The sequence below is a fragment of the Scyliorhinus torazame genome, chromosome 15 (assembly GCF_047496885.1).
Source record: "Scyliorhinus torazame isolate Kashiwa2021f chromosome 15, sScyTor2.1, whole genome shotgun sequence".
Taxonomy (NCBI): domain Eukaryota; kingdom Metazoa; phylum Chordata; class Chondrichthyes; order Carcharhiniformes; family Scyliorhinidae; genus Scyliorhinus; species Scyliorhinus torazame.
The window spans coordinates 52,082,105-52,103,121 of record NC_092721.1 but is presented as its reverse complement, the minus strand read 5'-3'; the positions used below and the strand labels follow the sequence as shown (position 1 = coordinate 52,103,121).

The 21,017-nt window shown below is 47.3% G+C and overlaps 1 protein-coding gene across 3 annotated transcripts in view; it reads left to right on the top strand.

Annotated features, from left to right (window-relative positions):
- The window catches only part of abcc4 (ATP binding cassette subfamily C member 4 (PEL blood group)), a 742,685-nt gene that overhangs the window by 469,955 nt on the left and 251,713 nt on the right, over positions 1 to 21,017 (top strand). For all 3 annotated transcript variants that reach the window (XM_072476237.1, XM_072476236.1, XM_072476238.1), the window contains one exon: positions 15,944 to 16,023. In XM_072476237.1, the coding sequence (XP_072332338.1) occupies positions 15,944 to 16,023 (80 nt within the window). The remainder of the gene's footprint in view (positions 1 to 15,943; positions 16,024 to 21,017) is intronic.

The window sequence follows — 21,017 nt, the reverse complement described above, 5'->3', positions numbered from 1 at the left end:
CCCGTACTATTCCCTTCCAGAGTCCCAAACTCCTTAAAGCGGTGGCCAAAGATTCTATCGCTAATGCAAATAGCAGAAGGGACATAGGACACCCCTGCCTAGTACGCTGGTGCAGAGCAAAGTACCCTGAACTCATGCTATTCGTGCGGACACTCGCCAATGGTCCCTTATATAGTAGCCGTACCCATTCCGGAAATCTCGGTCCAATCCCAAACCTCTCTAGAGCCGCCATCAAGTACCCCCATTCTACCCGATCAAACACCTTTCCTACATCTAGCGCAACCACCGTCTCCTTTCCCTCAGCCTGCGCCGTGATTATATTTAGTAACCTCCTGATAGGAGCAGCACGGTAGCATTGTGGATAGCACAATTGCTTCAGAGCTCCAGGGTCCCAGGTTCGATTCCCGGCTTGGGTCACTGTCTGTGCAGAGTCGGCACATTCTCCCCGTGTGTGCGTGGGTTTCCTCCGGGTGCTCCGGTTTCCTCCCACAGTCCAAAGATGTGCGGGTTCGGTGGATTGGCCATGCTAAATTGCCCATTGTGTCCAAAATTGCCCTTCGTGTTGGGTGGGGTTACTGGGTTATGGGGATAGGGTGGAGATGTGGACCTTGGGTAGGGTGCTCTTTCCAGGAGCCGGTGTAGACTCGATGGGCCAAATGGCCTCCTTCTGCACTGTAAATTCTATGATATTCAAAACTAGCTGCCCTCCTTTCACAAACCCTGCCTGGTCTTCCTCTATCACCTTCGGGAGGCGCCCCACCAACCTAGCTGCCAGTACCTTGGCGTCTACATTTATTAGCGATCTAAGCCTATATGACCCACTCTCCTTTGGGTACTTATCTTTCTTTAACAACAGGCAGATCGAATCCTGCCCCAATGTTTGTGATAGCAGCCCCTTCCCTATCGCGTCCTCAAACATCCCCACCATCAGTGGTGCCAATTTGTCTTTAAATTTCTTGTAAGACTCCACTGGGAATCCATTTGACCCTGCCACCTTCCCGATTGCATCCTCCCAGTTGCCTCCTTTACCTCCTGTTCCCCCATTGACCTCTCCAGTCAGGCCCTATCTTCCTCCTCCAGCCTCGGAAAGTACAATCCTTCCAGGAACTCCCTCAACACCTGATCCTCCCCCAGTGGCTCTGACCTATACAATTTTTCATAAAACTCCTCAAAAACCTTATTAATCTGGTCCGGAGCCAACACCAATTTCCCCGTCCTACCCCACACCAGGACTACTTCCCTCGGCAGTATGCTCCCCATATTATTCCCATATTCGTAAACCGCTCTCCTTGCACACCTCAGTTGGCGCACCACCTTCCCAGTGGACATCCGATCAAAGCTAGCCTGAAGCTCCCTTCTTCTATCCAAAAAGGCCGGATCTATATACCTCCTGTCCACTTCCAGCATCTCCCCTATCAGCCTTTGATGCTATTCCCTCTCCACTTTATCCACCTTGGCCTTAAACGATACCACCTCCCCCCTCACTAACGCCTTCAGGGGCTCCCATACTACCGCCTGTGATACTTCCTGATGCACTATCAATTACGATGAGATGAGAGTAGAGAGTAATCGAGGCTTTATTACACAGAGATGTGTGGCCTCCTACAGCTGCTGCCGAAATGGCTGCAGTTCGGAGAGCACACACATTTATACTCTGCCTAATTGGCGGAGCCAGCAGGCAGGGATCTACCCCCGTACCTGTAGTACAGGGACCTTACCGTAATACCCTCGTATGCAGTGCAGTATATACAATATAATGCAACAGTGGTGACTACCATATTTACCCCTGTTAAAATGAATCCAGCAGGGGTGGTGGAAAACTATTTACATACAGGTTGACATTAACATTTCAGAGAAGGTTACAAATTTAGACGGTCGGGCGCCTTGTTCCGTCGTTGAGAGCGCCGCAGTGCTGGTGGCGAGTCAGGCGTCGGCTCGGTCGTCAGTGGCTCCGGGAGCGTGTCGATATCCTCTTCATTCCCGGGTGGGACCAAGGGGAGGACGGATTGTCCTGGAGCGGGGTCTGTGGTGGGGTGCGCTGGGGGAAGGGAGGGTGGCGCCGGGGCAGAGGGCGGGGGGGGGGGGTGGATCCTGCAGGTGCCAGGTCCCTGACGGAGGCTGTGTCTTGGCGGCCATCGGGGTACAGCGGGTTTGCATAGAGTAGCTGTACCCTCTCAACCAATGGATCCACCTTGTGGAGCTGCACGTGCTTGCAGAGGAGAACGAGTCCTGGAGCTGCCAGCCACGTTGGGAGGAAACCCCGGAGGTGGACTTCCTGGGGAAGGCAAAGAGACGTTCATGGGGGGTTTCATTAGTCACCGTGCACAGGAACGACCAAATGGAGTGAAGTGCGTCGGAGAGGACCTCCTGCCAGCGGGAGGCTGGGAGATTTCTGGACCGTAGGGCCAGCTGGACGGCCTTACAGACCGTCCCATTACATAAGAACTAGGAGCAGGAGTAGGCCATCTGGCCCCTTGAGCCTGCTCCACCATTCAATTAGATCATGGCTGATCTTTTTTGGACTCAGCTCCACTTTCCGGCCCGAACCCCATAAACCCGTAATCCCTTTATTCTTCAAAACAACTATCTATCTTTATCTTAAAAACATTTAATGAAGGAGCCTCTACTGCTTCACTGGGCAAGGAATTCCATAGATTCACAACCCTTTTGGTGAAGAAGTTCCTCCTAAACTCAGTCCTAAATCTAGTTCCCCTTACTTTGAGGCTGTGCCCCCTAGTTCTGCTTTCACCCGCCAGTGGAAACAACCTGCCTGCATCTATCCTATCTATTCCCTTCATAATTTTATATGTTTCTATAAGATCCCCCCTCATCCTTCTAAATTCCAATGAGTACAGTCCCAGTCCACTCAACCTCTCCTCGTAATCCAAACCCTTCAGCTCTGGGATTAACCTAGTGAATCTCCACTGCACACCCTCCAGTGCCAGTATGTCCTTTCTCAAGTAAGGAGACCAAAACTGAACACAATCCTCCAGGTGTGACCTCACTAACACCTTATACAATTGCAGCATAACCTCCCTAGTCTTAAACTCCATCCCTCTAGCAATGAAGGACAAAATTCCATTTGCCTCCTTAATCACCTGTTGCACTTGTAAACCAACTTTTTGCGACTCATGCACTAGCACACCCAGGTCTCTCTGCACAGCAATATGTTTTAATATTTTATCATTTAAATAATAATCCCTTTTGCTGTTATTCCTACCAAAATGGATAACCTCACATTTGTCAACATTGTATTCCATCTGCCAGACCCCAGCCCATTCACTTAGCCTATCCAAATCCCTCTGCAGACTTCCAGTATCCTCTGCACTTTTTGCTTTACGACTCATCTTAGTGTCATCTGCAAACTTGGACACATTGCCCTTGGTCCCCAACTCCAAATCATCCATGTAAATTGTGAACAAATGTGGGCCCAACACTGATCCCTGAGGGACACCACTAGCTACTGATTGCCAACCAGAGAAACACCCATTAATCCCCACTCTTTGCTTTCTATTAATTAACCAATCCTCTATCCATGCTACTACTTTCCCCTTAATGCCATGCATCTTTATCTTATGCAGCAACCTTTTGTGTGGCACCTTGTCAAAGGCTTTCTGGAAATCCAGATATACCACATCCATTGGCTCCCCGTTATCTACCGCACTGGTAATGTCCTCAAAAAATTCCACTAAATTAGTTAGGCACGACCTGCCCTTTATGAACCCATGCTGCGTCTGTCCAATGGGACAATTTCCATCCAGATGCCTCGCTATTTCTTCCTTGATGATAGATTCCAGCATCTTCCCTACTACCGAAGTTAAGCTCACTGGCCTCTAATTACCCGCTTTCTGCCTACCTCCTTTTTTAAGCAGTGGTGTCACGTTTGCTAATTTCCAATCCGCCGGCACCACCCAGAGTCTAGTGAATTTTGGTAAATTATCACTAGTGCATTTGCAATTTCCCTAGCCATGTCTTTCAGCACTCTGGGATGCATTCCATCAGGTCCAGGAGATGTTGTCTACCTTTAGCCCCATTAGCTTGCCCATCACTACCGCCTTAGTGATAACAATCCTCTCAAGGTCCTCACCTGTCATAGCCTCATTTCCATCAATCACTGGCATGTTATTTGTGTCTTCCACTGTGAAGACCGACCCAAAAAACCTGTTCAGTTCCTCAGCCATTTCCTCATCCCCTATTACTAAATCTCCCTTCTCATCCTCTGAAGGACCAATATTTACCTTAGCCACTCTTTTTTGTTTTATATATTTGTAGACACTTTTACTATCTGTTTTTATATTCTGAGCAAGTTTACTCTCATAATCTATCTTACTCTTCTTTATAGCGTTTTTTGTAGTATTCTGTTGTCCCCTAAAGATTTTCCAGTCCTCTAGTCTCCCACTCATCTTTGCTACTTTGTATGCTTTTTACTTCAATTTGATATTCTCCCTTATTTCCTAAGATATCCACGGTCGATTTTCCCTCCTTCCTTTTTGTTGGTATAAACCTTTGCTGAGCACTGTGAAAAATTGCTTGGAAGGTTCTCCACTGTTCCTCAACTGTTTCAACATAAAGTCTTTGCTCCCAGTCTACCTTAGCTAGTTCTTCTTTCATCCCATTGTAATCTCCTTTGTTTAAGCACAAAACACTGGTGTTTGATTTTACCTTCTCACCCTCCATCTGTATTTTAAATTCCACCATATTGTGATCGCTCCTTCCAAGAGGATCCCTAACTATGAAATCCTGAATCAATCCTGTCTCATTACACAGGACCAGATCTAATAACGCTTGTTCCCTCGTAGGTTCCATTACATACTGTTCTAGGAAACTATCACGGATACATTCTATAAACTCCTCAAGGCTGCCTTGACCGGTACCTGGTTAAACCAATCGACATGTAGATTAAAATCCCCCATGATAACTGCTGTACCATTTCTACATACATCAGTTATTTCTTTGTTTATTGCCTGCCCCACCATAATGTTACTATTTGGTGGCCTATAGACTACTCCTATCAGTGACCTTTTCGCCTTACTATTCCTGATTTCCACCCAAATGGATTCAACCTTATCCTCCATAGCACCGATGTCATCCCTTACTATTGCCCAGATGTCATCCTTAATTAACAGAGCTACACCACCTCCCTTACTATCCACTCTGTCCTTCCGAATAGTTTGATACCCTTGGATATTTAACTCCCAGTCGTGACCATCCTTTAACCATGTTTCAGTAATGGCCACTAAATCATAGTCATTCACGATGATTTGCGCCATCAACTCATTTACCTTATTCCGAATACTACGGGCATTCAGGTAAAGTACACTTATAGAACATACATAGAACATAGAAAATACAGCACAGAACAGGCCCTTCGGCCCACGATGTTGTGCCGAACCTTTGTCCTAGATTAATCATAGATTATCATTGAAATGTCTGGGGGCTTGTGCCAGAATTGGGAGATCTAATAGACTAGTCAAACTGCAGCTTGACATTGTCTGTAAGGTATGATTCTGTGAGAATGGCAATGTCTCAGACACCACCATCATGGTTACAGATTGTGGTTGAGTCCATTTCTGCGCCTGCTGATACAGCACCTCATGGATGCACAGTTTTGAGTTGCTACATCTGTTCAAAATCTATCTAATTTAGCATGGTGATAGTACCACACAACAATGGATGATTTCCTCAATGTGAGATGGGAGACTTTGTCTCCACAGGACTGTGCGGTGGTCACTTGTACTGACACAGTCATGGACAGATGCACCAACAGCAGGCAGATGATGAGGTCAAGTATGTTTTTCCTCTTGGTTCCCTTATCACCTGCCTTAGACCCAGTCTGTTCTTTAGTACTTGACCAGCTCAGTCAGTGATGGTGCTACCGAATCGCACTTGGTGATGGACATTTAAGTTCCCCACTCAGAGTACATTCTTTATCCTTGCCAAACTCAGTGCTTCCTCCAACTTGTGTTCAAAATGGAGGCGCACTGATTCATCAGCTATTGCGGGTTGGTGGGGTGGGGGGGGGGGGGAGGGAGAGAAATGGTTACATGGTAAGCAGCTGACGATTACCAGGCCCATGTTTGACCTGATGCCATGCGACTTCACCGGTTCCCGAGTCGATATTGAAGACTCCCAGGGCAGCTTCCTCCTGACTGTATCCCATTGTACTGCCACCTATGCTGGGTCTTTCCTGCTGGTGGGTCAGACCATCATATCCCTCACTTTACCATTACCACCAAGCCAGGGGATCACCTTTGGTTCAAAGAAGAGTGCAGGAGAGCATATCAGGAGTAACACCAGCAAACCTAAAAATGAGGTGTCAACCTGGTGAAGCTACACCACAGGACTGAACAGTGTTGGACAATTAACAACTGACAGGAGGAGATTCAACAAATATCCCCAACCTCAATGATGAAGGAGCCCAGCTCATCAGTGCAAAAGAGAAGGCTGACGTATTTGAATCAATCTTCAGCCAGAAATACCAAGTGGATGATCCATCTTGGCATCCTCCGGAGGAAGAAGTTGAAGAAAGTCATATTCAAACTGCAGAGTGCTCTGTCAAAATAACAAAACTTCTTTTAAATCTCTGGATGAGGACATTGCTGGCAAGGCCAGCATTTATTGCGCATTACAGATGCCAGTCTTCAGCCAATTTGATTCACTCCACGTGATATCAAGAAACAACTGAAGGCACTGGATACTGCAAAAGCTATGGGCCTTGACAATATTCCAGCAATAATGTTGAAGACCTGTGCTCCAAAACATGTCACGCCCATCACGGCACAAGTCAGGAGAGCGATGGAATACTCTCCACTTCCCTGGAAGAATGCAGTACCAACAGCACTCAAGTTGTTCAATATCATCCAGGACAAAGAAGCCCACTTGACTGGCACTCCTTCCACAAATATGTTTTTTTTTTTTACCTCTGTTCTGAATCTTAACACCTCGATCAGTAACCTCTCCTAAATTATATTTCCTCTTAACCTTTCTCCTAATTTTCCTTGTCGTTGAACCCATATCTTCATGTAACAACCTACCGCGTAGCTTACCATTAATGTTTTTACTTCCAGTTTTATTCCTTTTAATATTCCTGGTACTATTCACTGAGCTCCCCTCAGTCACTGTACCTTGTACTGTCGCCCTTTTTGATTTTTGACTATGGCCTCTCTGCCTTACACTTTCCCCCTTACTGCCTTTTGTTTCTGTCCCTGTTTTACTACCTTCCAACTTCCTGCATCGGTTCCCATCCCCGTGCCACATTAGTTTAAACTCTCCCCAACAGCTCTAGCAAACACCACCCCTAGGACATTGGTTCTAGTCCTGCCCAGGTGCAGACCGTCTGGTTTGTACTGGTCCCACTTCCCCCAGAACCGGTTCCAATGCCCCAGGAATTTGAATCCCTCGCTCTTGTACCATCTCTCGAGCCACGCATTCATCTATCCTGACATTCCTACTCTGACTAGCTCGTGGCACTGGCAGTAATCCTGAGATTACTACCTTTGAGGTCCTACTTTTTAGTTTAACTCCTAACTCCCTGAATTCAGCTTGTAGGACCTCGTCCCGATTTTTACCTATATTGTTGGTGCCTATGTGCACCACGACAGCTAGCTGTTCATCTTCTTCCCCCCCCCCCCCAAAGAATGTCCTGCAGCCGCTCCGAGACATCCTTGACCCTTGCACCAGGGAGGCAACATACCATCCTCGAGTCTCGATTGTGTCGGAAGAACCGCCTGTCTATTCCCCATACCCCATTGAGTCCCCTATCATTATAGCCCTGCCATTCTTCTTCCTGCCCAGCTGCGCAGTAGAGCCAGCCACGGTGCCATGAACCTGGCTGCTGCTGCCTTCCCCTGGTGAGCCATCTCCCTCAACAGTATCCAAAGTGGTATATCTGTTTTGCAGGGAGATGACCGCAGGGGACACCTTCACTGCCTTCCTATTCTTGCTCTGTCTTTTGGTCACCCATTTTCTATCTCCCTCAGTACCTTTCACCGGCGGTGTGACCAACTCGCTAAACGTGCTATCCACGACGTCCTCAGCATCGCGGATGCTTCAAAGTGAGTCCATCCGCAGCTCCAGAGCCGTCACGCGGTCTAACAGGAGCTGCAACTGGACACACTTCTTGCACGTGAAGGAGCCAGGGACAGTGGACGTGTCCCTGAGCTCCCACATCGCACACAAGGAGCATGACACGGGTCTGAGATCTCCTGCCATGTCTTAAACCTTTGGTTGACTTCAACAACTACAATTTCCCCCCCCAAAAAAAAAACAACGAAGAAAAAATAAATAGAGATTATAAAGAGCTAGGATTCAAATTAAAAAACAGGTCCTCAAGGGTCATAATCTCCAGATTACTGCCCGAGCCACGTGCAAATTGGCATAGGGAGGCAAGAATAAGGGATGTTAACACGTGGCTGAAAGAGTGGTGTGGGAAAGAGGGGTTCCTTTTCATGGGACACTGGCATCAGTTTTGGGACAGGGGGGACTTATACCGTTGGGATGGTCTCCACCTGAACCGAGCTGGGACCAGTGATCTGGCGAAAAGAGTAAATAGGGTGGTCAATAGGACTTTAAACTAGAGATTGGGGGGAAGGGAAAGTCAGGGAACCAAGAGGTGAAGTAATCAGTGGGAAGCGTAGCTGCTTAGGAATACAAAAAAGCACAAAAAGACAGAACTCCGGAGAGGTTACGATAGTCCCCATCCCACAAAATATGACACAGTGGATGGAAAGGCTCAGTAAACCAAGGGCCACCACACTAAGAAAACAAAAAGGGACGGACAATAGAGAATTAAAGGTGCTATATTTAAATGCGCACAGTGTACGGAACAAGGTAGATGAGCTTGTGGCCCAGATTGTGATTGGCAGGTATGATGTGGTAGGCATCACAGAGACGTGGTTGCAGGGGCATTTAAACATCCAGGGATTCACAACCTATCGAAAAGACAGAGAGGTGGGCAGAGGGTGCGGGGTTGCCTTGTTAATTAGGAATGAAATTAAATCAATAGCACTAAACAACATAGGGTCAGATGATGTGGAGTCTGTGTGGGTAGAGTTGAGGAACCACAAAGGCAAAAAAAACTTAATGGGAGTTATGTACAGGCCTCCTAACAGTGGTCAGGACCAGTGGCACAAAATGCACCACGAAATAGAAAGTGCATGTCAGAAAGGCAAGGTCACAGTGATCATGGGGGATTTCAATATGCAAGTGGACTGGGTAAATAATGCTGCCAGTAGACCCAAGGAAAGGGAATTCATTGAATGTTTGCAGGAGGGCTTTTTGGAACAGCTTGTGATGGAGCCCACAAGGGAACAGGCCATTCTGGACTTAGTGTTATGTAATGAGCCAGACTTGATTAAAGATCTTAAAGTAAGGGAACACTTAGGAGGCAGTGATCATAATATGATAGAATTCAATCTCCAATTTGAAAGAAATAAGGTAGAATCAGATGTAAAGGTGTTACAGTTAAATAAAGGTAACTACAGGGGCATGAGGGAGGAACTGACGAAAATCGACTGGGAGCAGAGCCTAGTGGGAAAGACAGTAGAACAGCAATCGAGAGAAATAAGGAAAGAGAGGATCAAATATGAAGGTAGGGTAGCCAGCAACATTAGGAATGATAGTAAAAGTTTCTTTAAATACATTAAAAACAAACGGGAGGCAAAAGTAGACATTGGGCTGCTCCAAAATGACGCTGGTAATCTAGTGATGGGAGACAAGGAAATAGCTGAGGAACTAAATAAGTACTTTGCGTCAGTCTTCACAGTAGAAGACATGAGTAATATCCCAACAATTCCGGAGAGTCAGGGGGCAGAGTTGAATATGGTAGCCATCACAAACGAGAAAGTGCTAGAGAAACTAAGAGGTCTAAAAATTGATAAATCTCCAGGCCCAGATGGGCTACATTCTAGAGTTCTAAAGGAGATAGCTGAAGAAATAGTGGAGGCTTTAGTTATGATCTTTCAAAAGTCACTGGAGTCAGGGAAAGCCCCAGAGGATTGGAAAATCGCTGTTGTAACCCCCCTGTTCAAGAAGGGAACAAGGAAAAAGATGGAAAATTATAGGTCAATTAGCCTAACCTCGGTTTTTGGCAAGATTCTAGAATCCATTGTTAAGGATGAGATGTCTAAATTCTTGGAAGTGCAGGGTCGGGTTAGAACAAGTCAGCATGAATTTAGTAAGGGGAGGTTGTGCCTGACAAACCTGTTAGAGTTCTTTGAAGAGATAACAAATTACATAGATTACATAGGTTAGACCAAGGAGAGCCAATGGATGTTATCTATCTTGACTTCCAAAAGGCCTTTGATAAGGTGCCTCACGGGAGACTGCTGAGTAAAATAAGGGCCCATGGTATTCGAGGCAAGGTACTAACATGGATTGACGATTGGCTGTCAGGCAGAAGGCAGAGAGTTGGGATAAAAGGTTCTTTTTCGGAATGGCAACCGGTGACGAGTGGTGTCCCGCAGGGTTCAGTGTTGGGGCCACAGCTGTTCTCTTTATATATTAACGATCTAGATGACGGGACTGGGGGCATTCTGGCTAATTTTGCCGATGATACAAAGATAGGTGGAGGGGCAGGTAGTATGGAGGAGGTGGGGAGGCTGCAGAAAGATTTAGACAGTTTAGGAGAGTGGTCCAAGAAATGGCTGATGAAATTCAACGTGGGCAAGTGCGAGGTCTTGCACTTTGAAGAAAAGAATAGAGGCATGGACTATTTTCTAAACGGTGACAAAATTCATAATGCTGAAGTGCAAAGGGACTTGGGAGTCCTAGTCCAGGATGCTCTAAAGGTAAACTTGCAGGTTGAGTCCGTAATTAAGAAAGCAAATGCAATGTTGTCATTTATCTCAAGAGGCTTAGAATATAAAAGCAGGGATGTACTTCTGAAGCTTTATAAAGCATTAGTTAGGCCCCATTTAGAATACTGTGAGCAATTTAGGGCCCCACACCTCAGGAAGGATATACTGGCACTGGAGCGGGTCCAGCGGAGATTCACACGGATGATCCCAGGAATGGTAGGCCTAACATACGATGAACGTCTGAGGATCCTGGGATTATATTCATTGGAGTTTAGGAGGTTGAGGGGAGATCTAATAGAAACTTACAAGATAATGAATGGCTTAGATAGGGTGGACGTAGGGAAGTTGTTTCCATTAGCAGGGGAGACTAGGACCCGGGGGCACAGCCTGAGAATAAAATTGAGTCACTTTAGAACAGAGATGAGGAGAAATCTCTTCAGCCAGAGAGTGGTGGGTCTGTGGAATTCATTGCCACAGAGGGCGGTGGAGGCCGGGACGTTGAGTAGACACTCAAGACAGAAGTTGATAAATTCTTGATTTCTCGAGGAATTAAGGGCTATGGAGAGAGAGCGGGTAAATGGAGTTGAAATCAGCCATGATTGAATGGTGGAGTTTACTCGATGGGCTGAATGGCCTTGCGTCCGCTCCTATGTTTTATGGTCTAAATATGCCAAGGCTCACCATTCTCCCACTCCACCTGCCCGTTTCCCCGGGGGTTGTAGCTGGTCGTCCTGCTCGAGGCAATGCCCCTGTTGAGCAGGTACTGGCGCAGCTCATGGACGTAGGCGGGGAAACCGAACAGAGCGAAGATGGTGTCGAGGGCTTTGATGACGGTGGCAGACATCATATCGGGGCATGGGATGGAGAAGGGGAATCTGGAATATTCGTCGACCACATTGAGAAAATACGTGTTGTGGTCGGTGGAGGGGAGGGGCCCTTTAAAGTCCACGCTGAGGCGTTCAAAGGGGCGGGAGCCCTTCAGGCGCGCACGGTCTGGCCGGTAGAAGTGCGGTTTACACTCCGCGCAGACCCGGCAGTCTCTGGTGACAGTCCTGACTTCCTCGATGGATTAGGGCAGATTGCGGGCCTTAATGAAGTGATAAAAGCGGGTGACCCCTGGGTGACAGAGAACACGTCGAGCTGCGTGTACTGATTGACGGTCTGACTGTAGTCAACGACCGTCCTGTTTTCTCCCCCGTTTTCACCACTACTACTTGGGCTCTCCAGGGGCTGTTGCTGGCCTCGATGATACCTTCCCGCAGCAGCCGCTGGACCTCAGACCTGATGAAGGTCCTGTCCTAGCTGCTGTACCGTCTGCTCCTGGTGGCGACGTTTTGCAATCCAGGGTGAGGTTGGCAAACAGAGAAGGCGGGTCGACCTTAAGGGTCGTGAGGCCGCATACAGTAAGGGGTGGTAGGGGCCTGCCAAATTTCAGGGTTAGACTCTGGAGGTTGCACTGGAAGTCCAGGCCGAGTAGCAAGGCAGCGCAGAGGTTTGGGAGGACGTAGAGCCGGAAGCCGCTGAACTCTACGCCCTGGATGGTGAGGGTGGCGATGCAGTACCCCCGGATCGCCACGGAGTGGGATCCGGAGGCCAGTGAAATTCTTTGGTTAATGGGGGGTACCGTGAGGGAGCAGCGCCTTACCGCATCGGGGTGGATGAAGCTCTCAGTGCTCCCAGAGTCCAGAAGGCAGATATCTCATGCCCTTCGACCTTCACCTTTGTCGGCGCGATTGCGAGGTTGTGCGGTCGGGACTGGTCGATCGTGACGGAGGCGAGACGCGGCTGGTCGTCGGCAGTTGCAGGCGATGAGCGGCCCGATGAGGTGCCCGACGGGCAGGGGACCTGAGGTGGGGAAGATGGCGGCGCCCTCGGGCCGCACGTGTCCTGGGGCAGGCAAGATGGCTCCGCCCATTGGTTGTGAGGGGTGCAGGGACAATAGCGGCGATTGAGCGGGCGAAATGTCCTTTCTTGCCGCAGGCCTTGAAGAGCGCGCTCCGCGCCGGCAGCGCTGCCGGGGGTGTTTCGTCTGTCCGCAGAAGTAGCACTTGGGTCCCCCAGGGTTGGTTGGCTGCCGCGCGGCGCAGGCGTGGGGTTGGGTGGGGGCGGTCGCTGATGGGGTCCACGATGGGGTGGCCGCTGGCGGGGTCCACGATGCACAGGAGGGGTGGGCCGTGCTGTCGGTGGCATACGCCTGTACGTTGCGTGAGGCGACTGTGAGCAAGAGCGCTAGTTTCTTGGTCACCGCGAGGTCAAGCGTAGCCCCTTCTCAGAGGCGGCGGCGGATGTAGGCCGACTCTGTGCCCATAATGAACACGTCTCTCATTAGCAGGTTAGAATGTTCAGTGGCCGAAACGGCCTGGCAATCACAGTCTCTCACCAGGGCGAGCAAGGCACGCCAGAAATCTTCCACAGACTCCTGGGAAGTTGGTGCCGCGGGGACAGGAGGTGCCTCGCTTGTTGGTCTTGTTGGTCTGCTGAGTGTAGTTTTCCTTCAGTAGCGCCATGGCCTCTGCCTGGATGAGAGGAAACACATTGGAGCTTCTGTGCTTCTGGGATTGGGTCTGTCGCAGATCCGATGTATGCTTCAAAGCAAGAGATGTGTGGCCTCCTGCAGCTACTGCCGAAATGGCTACAGTTCGGAGAGCACACACATTTATACTCCGCCTACTGGGCGAAGTCAGCAGGCAGGGATCTACCCCCGTACCTGTAGTACAGGGGCCTTACCTCGCATGCAGTGCAGTATATACAATATAATACAACAGTGGTGACTACCACACTTCCTCTGTACAGTTGCTTCCCCTGCGCACTACTGTTGAACCCTGAATGAAATACTTGGCTCACCCAGCCCTGTCTGAGCCTCACCTGGACTTTCACCTTCAGGTGAGTCTCGTGTAGCATGACTACATCGGCCTTTAAACGTTTTAGGTGCGCAAACACTCTCGACCTCTTCACTGGCCCCCACAAACCCCTCACGTTCCATGTAACTATTCTGACCAAGGGTCTCTCCTCCCTCCCCCCGACCCCTTCTATTCATCATCATCATAACTCCGGGCCTTGCCCACTGGGCCTGGCACGCCCTTTGTTGCTATCCAACCCCTCCCCCACACCTCCCTCCCAAAATCCACCCATCCCTTCCTCACGAAAACACCTCTCCCAGTATCGGTCCCCTCTCTACTTTTCACCCCTCCTAGGTCCATCGAAACCTGTTTGACCAGGTTCCAATATCCGCAGCCCCACCACACACCCTTTCACGAGCCAGCTTTAGCTTGCTAGTGTGGAGGCCCTTGCGCCCCTCCAATCCCCTCCCCCATACTTAGTCCCAGGCAAACAAAAGAATTTGCTTCAAACAAACAAACCCAGTGTAGCACACACACCCCATAAAACTGCCATTGCAAAAAATTCCAACTCCTACCTTACCCAACCAGGCAACATCACCCCATTTAACACATATAACAATACGAAATAAAACTGTATACAAACTTCAACCTCCCCCGCCCCCTAACCTCAGTCCAAGACCAATCCTCAGTCCCATTTCTCACTTCCGCCCCAGTCCTTCTACCTTCACAAACACGTCCGCCGCTTTCACCATCTTGAAGTCTTTGTGGTTGTATATCACTCTCAACTTAGCTGGATACACCATGCCGAAACGTACTCCGCTGTTGTACAGTGCTGTCTTCACTTCCCCGAAGACTGCTCGCCAACTCCACGGTTAAGTCCTGGTATATGCATGCACCAGCTCCAGCCCACTGCACCTCCCGGTTCTGCTTCGCCCAACTCAGAACCTTCTCCTTCACATGTACCTGTGAAAACAAATAATTACCACTCTTGGCGGCTCATTCACCTTCGGTTTAGGCCTTAACAACTGATGAGCCCGATCCAGTTCGAACCAGGAGGGGTATTCCCCATCCACCAACAGTTCCGCTAACATCTTGGCAAAGTACTCCTCCGGCCTTGAACCCTCCACCCTTCAGGCAGGCCCACGATTCTCACATTTTGCTGCCTAGATATGTTTTCCAGGTCTTCCACCTTCACTCTCAGACCTATGTTGGTCTCCATCACCCGCTGCAGCTTGCCACCCATCGAGGTGAGCTGATCACTGTGTTGCGACAAGGCCTCCTCCACTCCCTTCAGTTTCTCACCCTGCTCCCAAATCTCGACTGATGTTTTCGACACCGCCACCTTCTCCAGGGCAATCGGCTCCTCCACCAAAACCTTCAGTGCTGTCATCATCTCCTTCCCCATCACCTCCATGTATTTAGCAAACTGTTTTACAAATTCCATGGCCATCACTCAGTCATCTTTTCTGCCGTGAACAGTGCGGCCCCACCCAGGGACTCAGCCCCCGCCATCTTTCCAGTTCCCGGGCTGACCCTTTCTCTCGATGGCGAACCTTCACTCGGCCCCTTCTTCACAGCGGCTTTCTTCTGATTTTTGGACATCCCCCTCCTTCCTTATGCGTCAAAATTATTCGTCGAAAAATTGCCCCTGGGACCGGGCATTAAGTTCCAAATAATCCAGCCTCAAGCAGGTGCGACTTCCTCCTACATGCAGCCACTGGAAGTCCAACGTGGATGTATCTCACTGGTGGATATTAAAACTGGAATCCCGTTGAACAGCTTTTTCTCTCAACTAACTGGTTAGGGTAATACCCAGAGCACCCACTATATAGTTTCCCAATACTGCTCAGAGTTTTCAAATATTGTATTTCAATGCATTTCCTTTTTGGAGATACTTCATCATTGAGCTGCCTTCAAACTTATTTTCACATCCCCAAATGTTTTACATTATTCATTTTAAATTATGAATTCAGTCAGTATTTTAAAATACAGCATTGAGATTAACCATTGTGCTTTCCAAGGCCTGACTGTTAATGCCCATTTGTAGGAAATCTTTCTAAGAGACACCACCAATATATAACCAGGTATAAGCCAGATTGCATCTTCAGCAGCTACTGAAAATTCTCAGCTGGGCATGTTCCTAAAGTGTTGTTAAGTCTCTTGCCAAAAGATGTTTTTTTTTAAAACATCTTGAGAATGATTTTCTATTGGGCTATATGAAAATCTTAAGAGGGATGAGCCATACAGTAAAGAGTATTGTAACTGTTAAATTATTCTAAGTTTTCAACATTTTATATTCTTTGTAAGGTCGGATCTTGAACCGTTTTTCAAAAGACATTGGCCACCTGGATGACTTGCTGCCCTATACCTGCATGGACTTTTTACAGGTAAATCAGTAATCAGAGCTCATGAATTGCACATTGTGTGATCATTTTATGGGCCACTGAGTACTCTCTGTTGCTAAAGTACTGTGATCACAAAACAATTACTTTCCAAGCAATAACTCTCCTCACAAAGTTAAACGCTGGTTTAATAAAAGTGTCTGCCCATCAGAGGAGGGTGTGGTTGTAATCTTATGATCCACCAAAGCAACAATGAAAATCTAATGCCAGGAATAATTGCTGTATAGGAGTGGCCACAGTCCTTTTGCTATCATGTCATGTCCACAGTATCTGCATACTTTGTAGCGTGGTGTTCTTTTGCCTTCAGTAATTTGGAGCACATCCAGATAATGTTATGAAATGTGGCCACAGTAGCACAACAATCAGCTGTCACGCAGGACTGTGAAGACAAGCCAAATCATGAGTGTTACGATCACAAAGGAGCAAAAGTTTACTGACTGGAAGGAGTGAGCTATGGTAGCTTTAGGAAGAAGAAAGGATGGTGTGTGGTAATTAAATAAGCAGTCTGATGTTACTGCAAGGGTAAAGTTTATTTGAAAGCAAGAAAAACCTAATTCTCTTAATACTTGATAATGCAGTAAGATTTTTAGCTAGTGCATGAACTGTTCCTTTATGACAGGCCATAATTTCAATAGTTTTTGTTAAGCAATTAACCAATGTACAATAATGGTGACCGAACGATTTCCAAACCTCCATTTATGCTGGATGTGGTTTCCCAATATGACTGCAAGTCATGACAAGCCTAAAACATTAGGCAATCAACTTGCTAAATACTGCAGACCTGTTAAAATTATAAAATGCAAGAGTATAAATGCAATTTATTGCTGTTATATTTTCTATCTGTTATTCTAGTCAAGTGGAAGTCAGCTCCTCAGCACCATAATTCATGATGAAAGGAGCTGGTTTATTCTTCCATGAGGCGTTCACTCATCTGGGCACAGCCAGAATAGGAACACAACAACACAATAGGTGGTGTGCTATTCTCCTGAAAGTAGTGGTAGTGCGGCTGTCAGTAAAAATGAGGCAAGATGATGCGCCAAACAGATAGCAGCAAGCAATCACTGCTCCAATAGATTAATTAAATTTGAATGCAAATCTTTGGGTGTCACTTTAGAAACATACAGCTCTCATCAAATCATTGTTTATATTATAACTCACAGTACAAATGGTGATGACTGTGGTAAAGTATTTTCTTTTCAGCTGCACCTTTATTCTCCTCGCCCTGAAAAATGTTACCTTATAATGGCCTAGAATTCTCAAATCACTAGCTAGAAATGTAATTTTCAAGTCAGATTTCCAAGGCAAATTTTTTGTAAATTAGCCTCTTGGAAAACATTTTATTTTGCCAGATTCCCCCAATGTCAACCACTTTTCCCCTGCTTCCACTGGAGCACTGCATGATGGGCATCAGTCACTCTTCCAGTACCTTGTCTCTGTCACCATTAGCAGTCTGCTGAACTGTGACTTTTAAGAAAGCTAACTTTGAAGACTAAAAGAAGTGAAGTGGGGGAGAATTCTTGAAAAGAATCTCAATTGAAAAGAATTGAAGATAAGGCTAGTACATGGAATAACCATAAGTTGTGGAAAGTGATGTTGAGAGTTTCATGGTTAGCACATTTTTGGATGTGTTCACCCAACTGTTGAAGGGTATCCAGGCAAGTGCTTGAATACTGATCAGAGTGATGGGGCGGGATTCTCCCAGCCCGGGGCCGGATAATCCCCGCATCTGGGCCATGCCACCCCGACGCCGACACGCGAATCGGCGCCATGGTTCCTCCCGGGAACACAACCAGAACCAAATCCAACCATTGTCGGCTCGGCTGTTTTTTTCTTTATTTCATGGGATAAGGTTATCGTGAATGTGGGAGGAAGGTTGGGGAAACAATAGTATTAGAGATCCGATAATTTTTTTTTTTGTTAAATACATTTAGAGTACCCAATTCATTTTTTCCAATTAAGGGACAATTTAGCATGGCCAATCCACTACCCTGCTCATCTTTGCGTTGTGGGGGCGAAACCCACGCAAACGTGGGGAGAATGTGCAAACTCCACACGGCCAGTGACCCAGAGCCGGGGTCGAACCTAAGACCTCGGCATCGTGAGGCAGCAGTGCTCACCACTGCGCCACTTAGCTGCCTGAGATCCTATAATTAGGGAAACAAATAGATATTTCTGCACCTTTGGGCATGAATCCATGATTCTTTGTTGCTTCCGTGAGTCGAGGATGTCACTGAGCAGTTACGAAACACTCTAACAAGGGGAGGATGAGTGGTCATGGTTGTGGTCCATATCAGTACCAATGACATAGGTAGAAATAGTGTTGGAGTCCTGTAGGCAGATTTTAGGAAGTTAGAAAGGAGACGAGCAAATGGGGCGACAAAGGTAGTAATCTCCAGATTGCTCACAGTGTCACACACCAGTGAGTATAGAAATAGGAGGATAGAGTAGATGAATGCTTGGCTGGAGCAATGGTATCGGAGGGAGGCTTTTAGATTTCTGATACATTGGGACCATTCATGGTGTACAAGATTATGATGGGCATAGACAAGGTGGATAGGGAGCAGCTATTTCCCTCAGTTGAAGGATCAGTTACGAGGGGTACACACGTTCAAGGTAAGGGGCAGAAGGTTGAGGGGGGGATTTGAGGAAAAACCTTTTTACCCAGAGGGTGGTGCTGGCCTGGAATGCGCTGCCTGTCAGGGTGGTAGAGGCGGGTTGCCTCGCATCCTTTAAAAAGTACCTGGAGGAGCACGTCATAACGTTCAAGGCTATGGGCCAAGTGCTGGCAAATGGGATTAGCTGAAATGCCTTTCATGCATCTGTGCAGGCACAATGGGTGGAAGGGCCTCTTCTGCACTATATTATTCTGTGATTCTGGGAGAGATAGGACCCGCACAGGCTGAGTGGGTTGTACTGAACAGAGCCAGATCAATGTACGATTAATTAGTAATGCTAATAGAGAGGTTTTAAACTAATTTGATAGGGGGATGAGAACTAGGTGCTAATATTAGAGAGAAAAAACAAGGTGCGCAGAAACTGGGAGAGACAGATAGCATCAGAATAAGAAATAGTAAGCTATTAGCTGGGGTCAAAGAAAGAGATAATGCAATTGCAATAAGGTCTAAATTAGGTTAGCAGTGCATGAATGTGAATGCATGGAGTGTGGAGATAAGGTTGATGAGCTGCAGACGCAGATAGTCATGAGGATGTCTGATGCTGTGACAATAATGTAGATCTGGCTGAAAAAAGGACAACACTGGGTTCTAAATATTCCTGGGTACAAGGTGTTCAGGAAAGAAAAGGATCAGTTACGAGGGGTACACACGTTCAAGGTAAGGGGCAGAAGGTTGAGGGGGGGATTTGAGCATGGTAGCACAAGTGGATAGCACAGTGGATTCACAGCGCCAGGGTCCAGGTTTGATTCCCCGCTGGGTCACTGTCTGCACGTTCTCCCCGTGTCTGCGTTGGTTTCCTCCGGGTGCTCCGGTTTCCTCCCACAGTCCAAAGATGTGCAGGTTACGTGGATTAGCCATGATAGTGACCAAAAAGGTTAGGAGGTGTTATTGGGTTACGGTGATAGGGTGGAAGTGAGGGCTTAAGTGGGTCGGTGCAGACTCGATGGGTCGAATGGCCTCCTTCTGCACTGTATGCTCTATGTTCGATGTAAAGGTAGCAGTATTGATTAAAGATAATATTACAGTTGTCGAGAGAGGGGCCAAAGACAGAACCTGTTTAGTCAGAGCTAATAAACAATAGAGGTACCATTACTGGGTGTATTCTATGAGCCACCAACTAGTGAATTTGTTAAAGACAAATCATGTGTGGCCAGCTTGATTGAGCTCTTCGGTGAATTAAAGAAAAAGGGTTGATGAGGGTGATAGGGTTGACATGGTGTACACGGATTTCCAAAAGACTTTTGATAAACATAGAAACAAAGACAAGAGGAACAGGAGTAGGCCATTCGGCCCTTTGAGTCAGCTCCGCCATTCATTATGATCATGGCTGATAATCAACTCAATAGCCTGATCCCACCTTCTGCCTATATCCTTTGATCCCCTTCACCCCAAGTGCTATATCTAACTCCTTCTTGAAAACATACAATGTTTTTGCCTCAACTGCTTCCTGTGGTAGGGAGAGGCTCACCACTCTCTCTGGGTGGAGACATTTCTCCTCATCTCAGACCTTAAAGGTTTACCCCGTATCCTTAGACTATTGGCCCTGATTCGGGATATCCCCACTTTCGGGAACATTCTTCTGCATCTATCCTATCTAGTCCTGTTAGAACTTTACAGGTTTCAGTGAGATTCCCCCTTCATTCTTCTGAACTCCAGCGAATGTAAACCTAACCAACTCAATCTCTCTTCATACATCAGTCCTGCCATCCCAGGAATCAGCCTGTCAAATCTTCTAATCTTCTCTGTGCTCCCTGTAAAGCAGGAACACCCTTCCTCGGATAAGGTGACCAACACTGCACACAATATTTCACTTGTGGCCTCAGCAACGCCCTGTGCAATTGCAGCAAGCATCCCTGCTGGTGTATTCAAATCATCTCGCAATGAAGGGCAACATACAATTTGCCTTTACCACCTGCTGCACCTGCATGCTTACCTTTAGCGACTCGCTAAATTTATAGCAATTCAGATACTAATCTACCTTCCTGTTTTTGCTACCGAAGTGGAGACCATTTATCCATGATGTATTGCATCTGCCATGCATTTGCCCACTCAATCTGCTTGTCCAAATCACACTGAAGCATCTCTGCATCCTCCTCACAGCTCCCCGCCCACACAGCTTTGTGTCATCCGCAATTTGGAGATACTACATTTAGTTCCCTCATCTAAATCATTAATATATATATTGTGAACAGCTGGGATCCTAGCACCAATCCCTGCAGTACCCCACTAGTCACTGCTTGCCATTCGGAAAAAGACTTGCTTCTTCCTACTCTTCTTTTCTAGTCTGCCAAACTGTTTTCTATC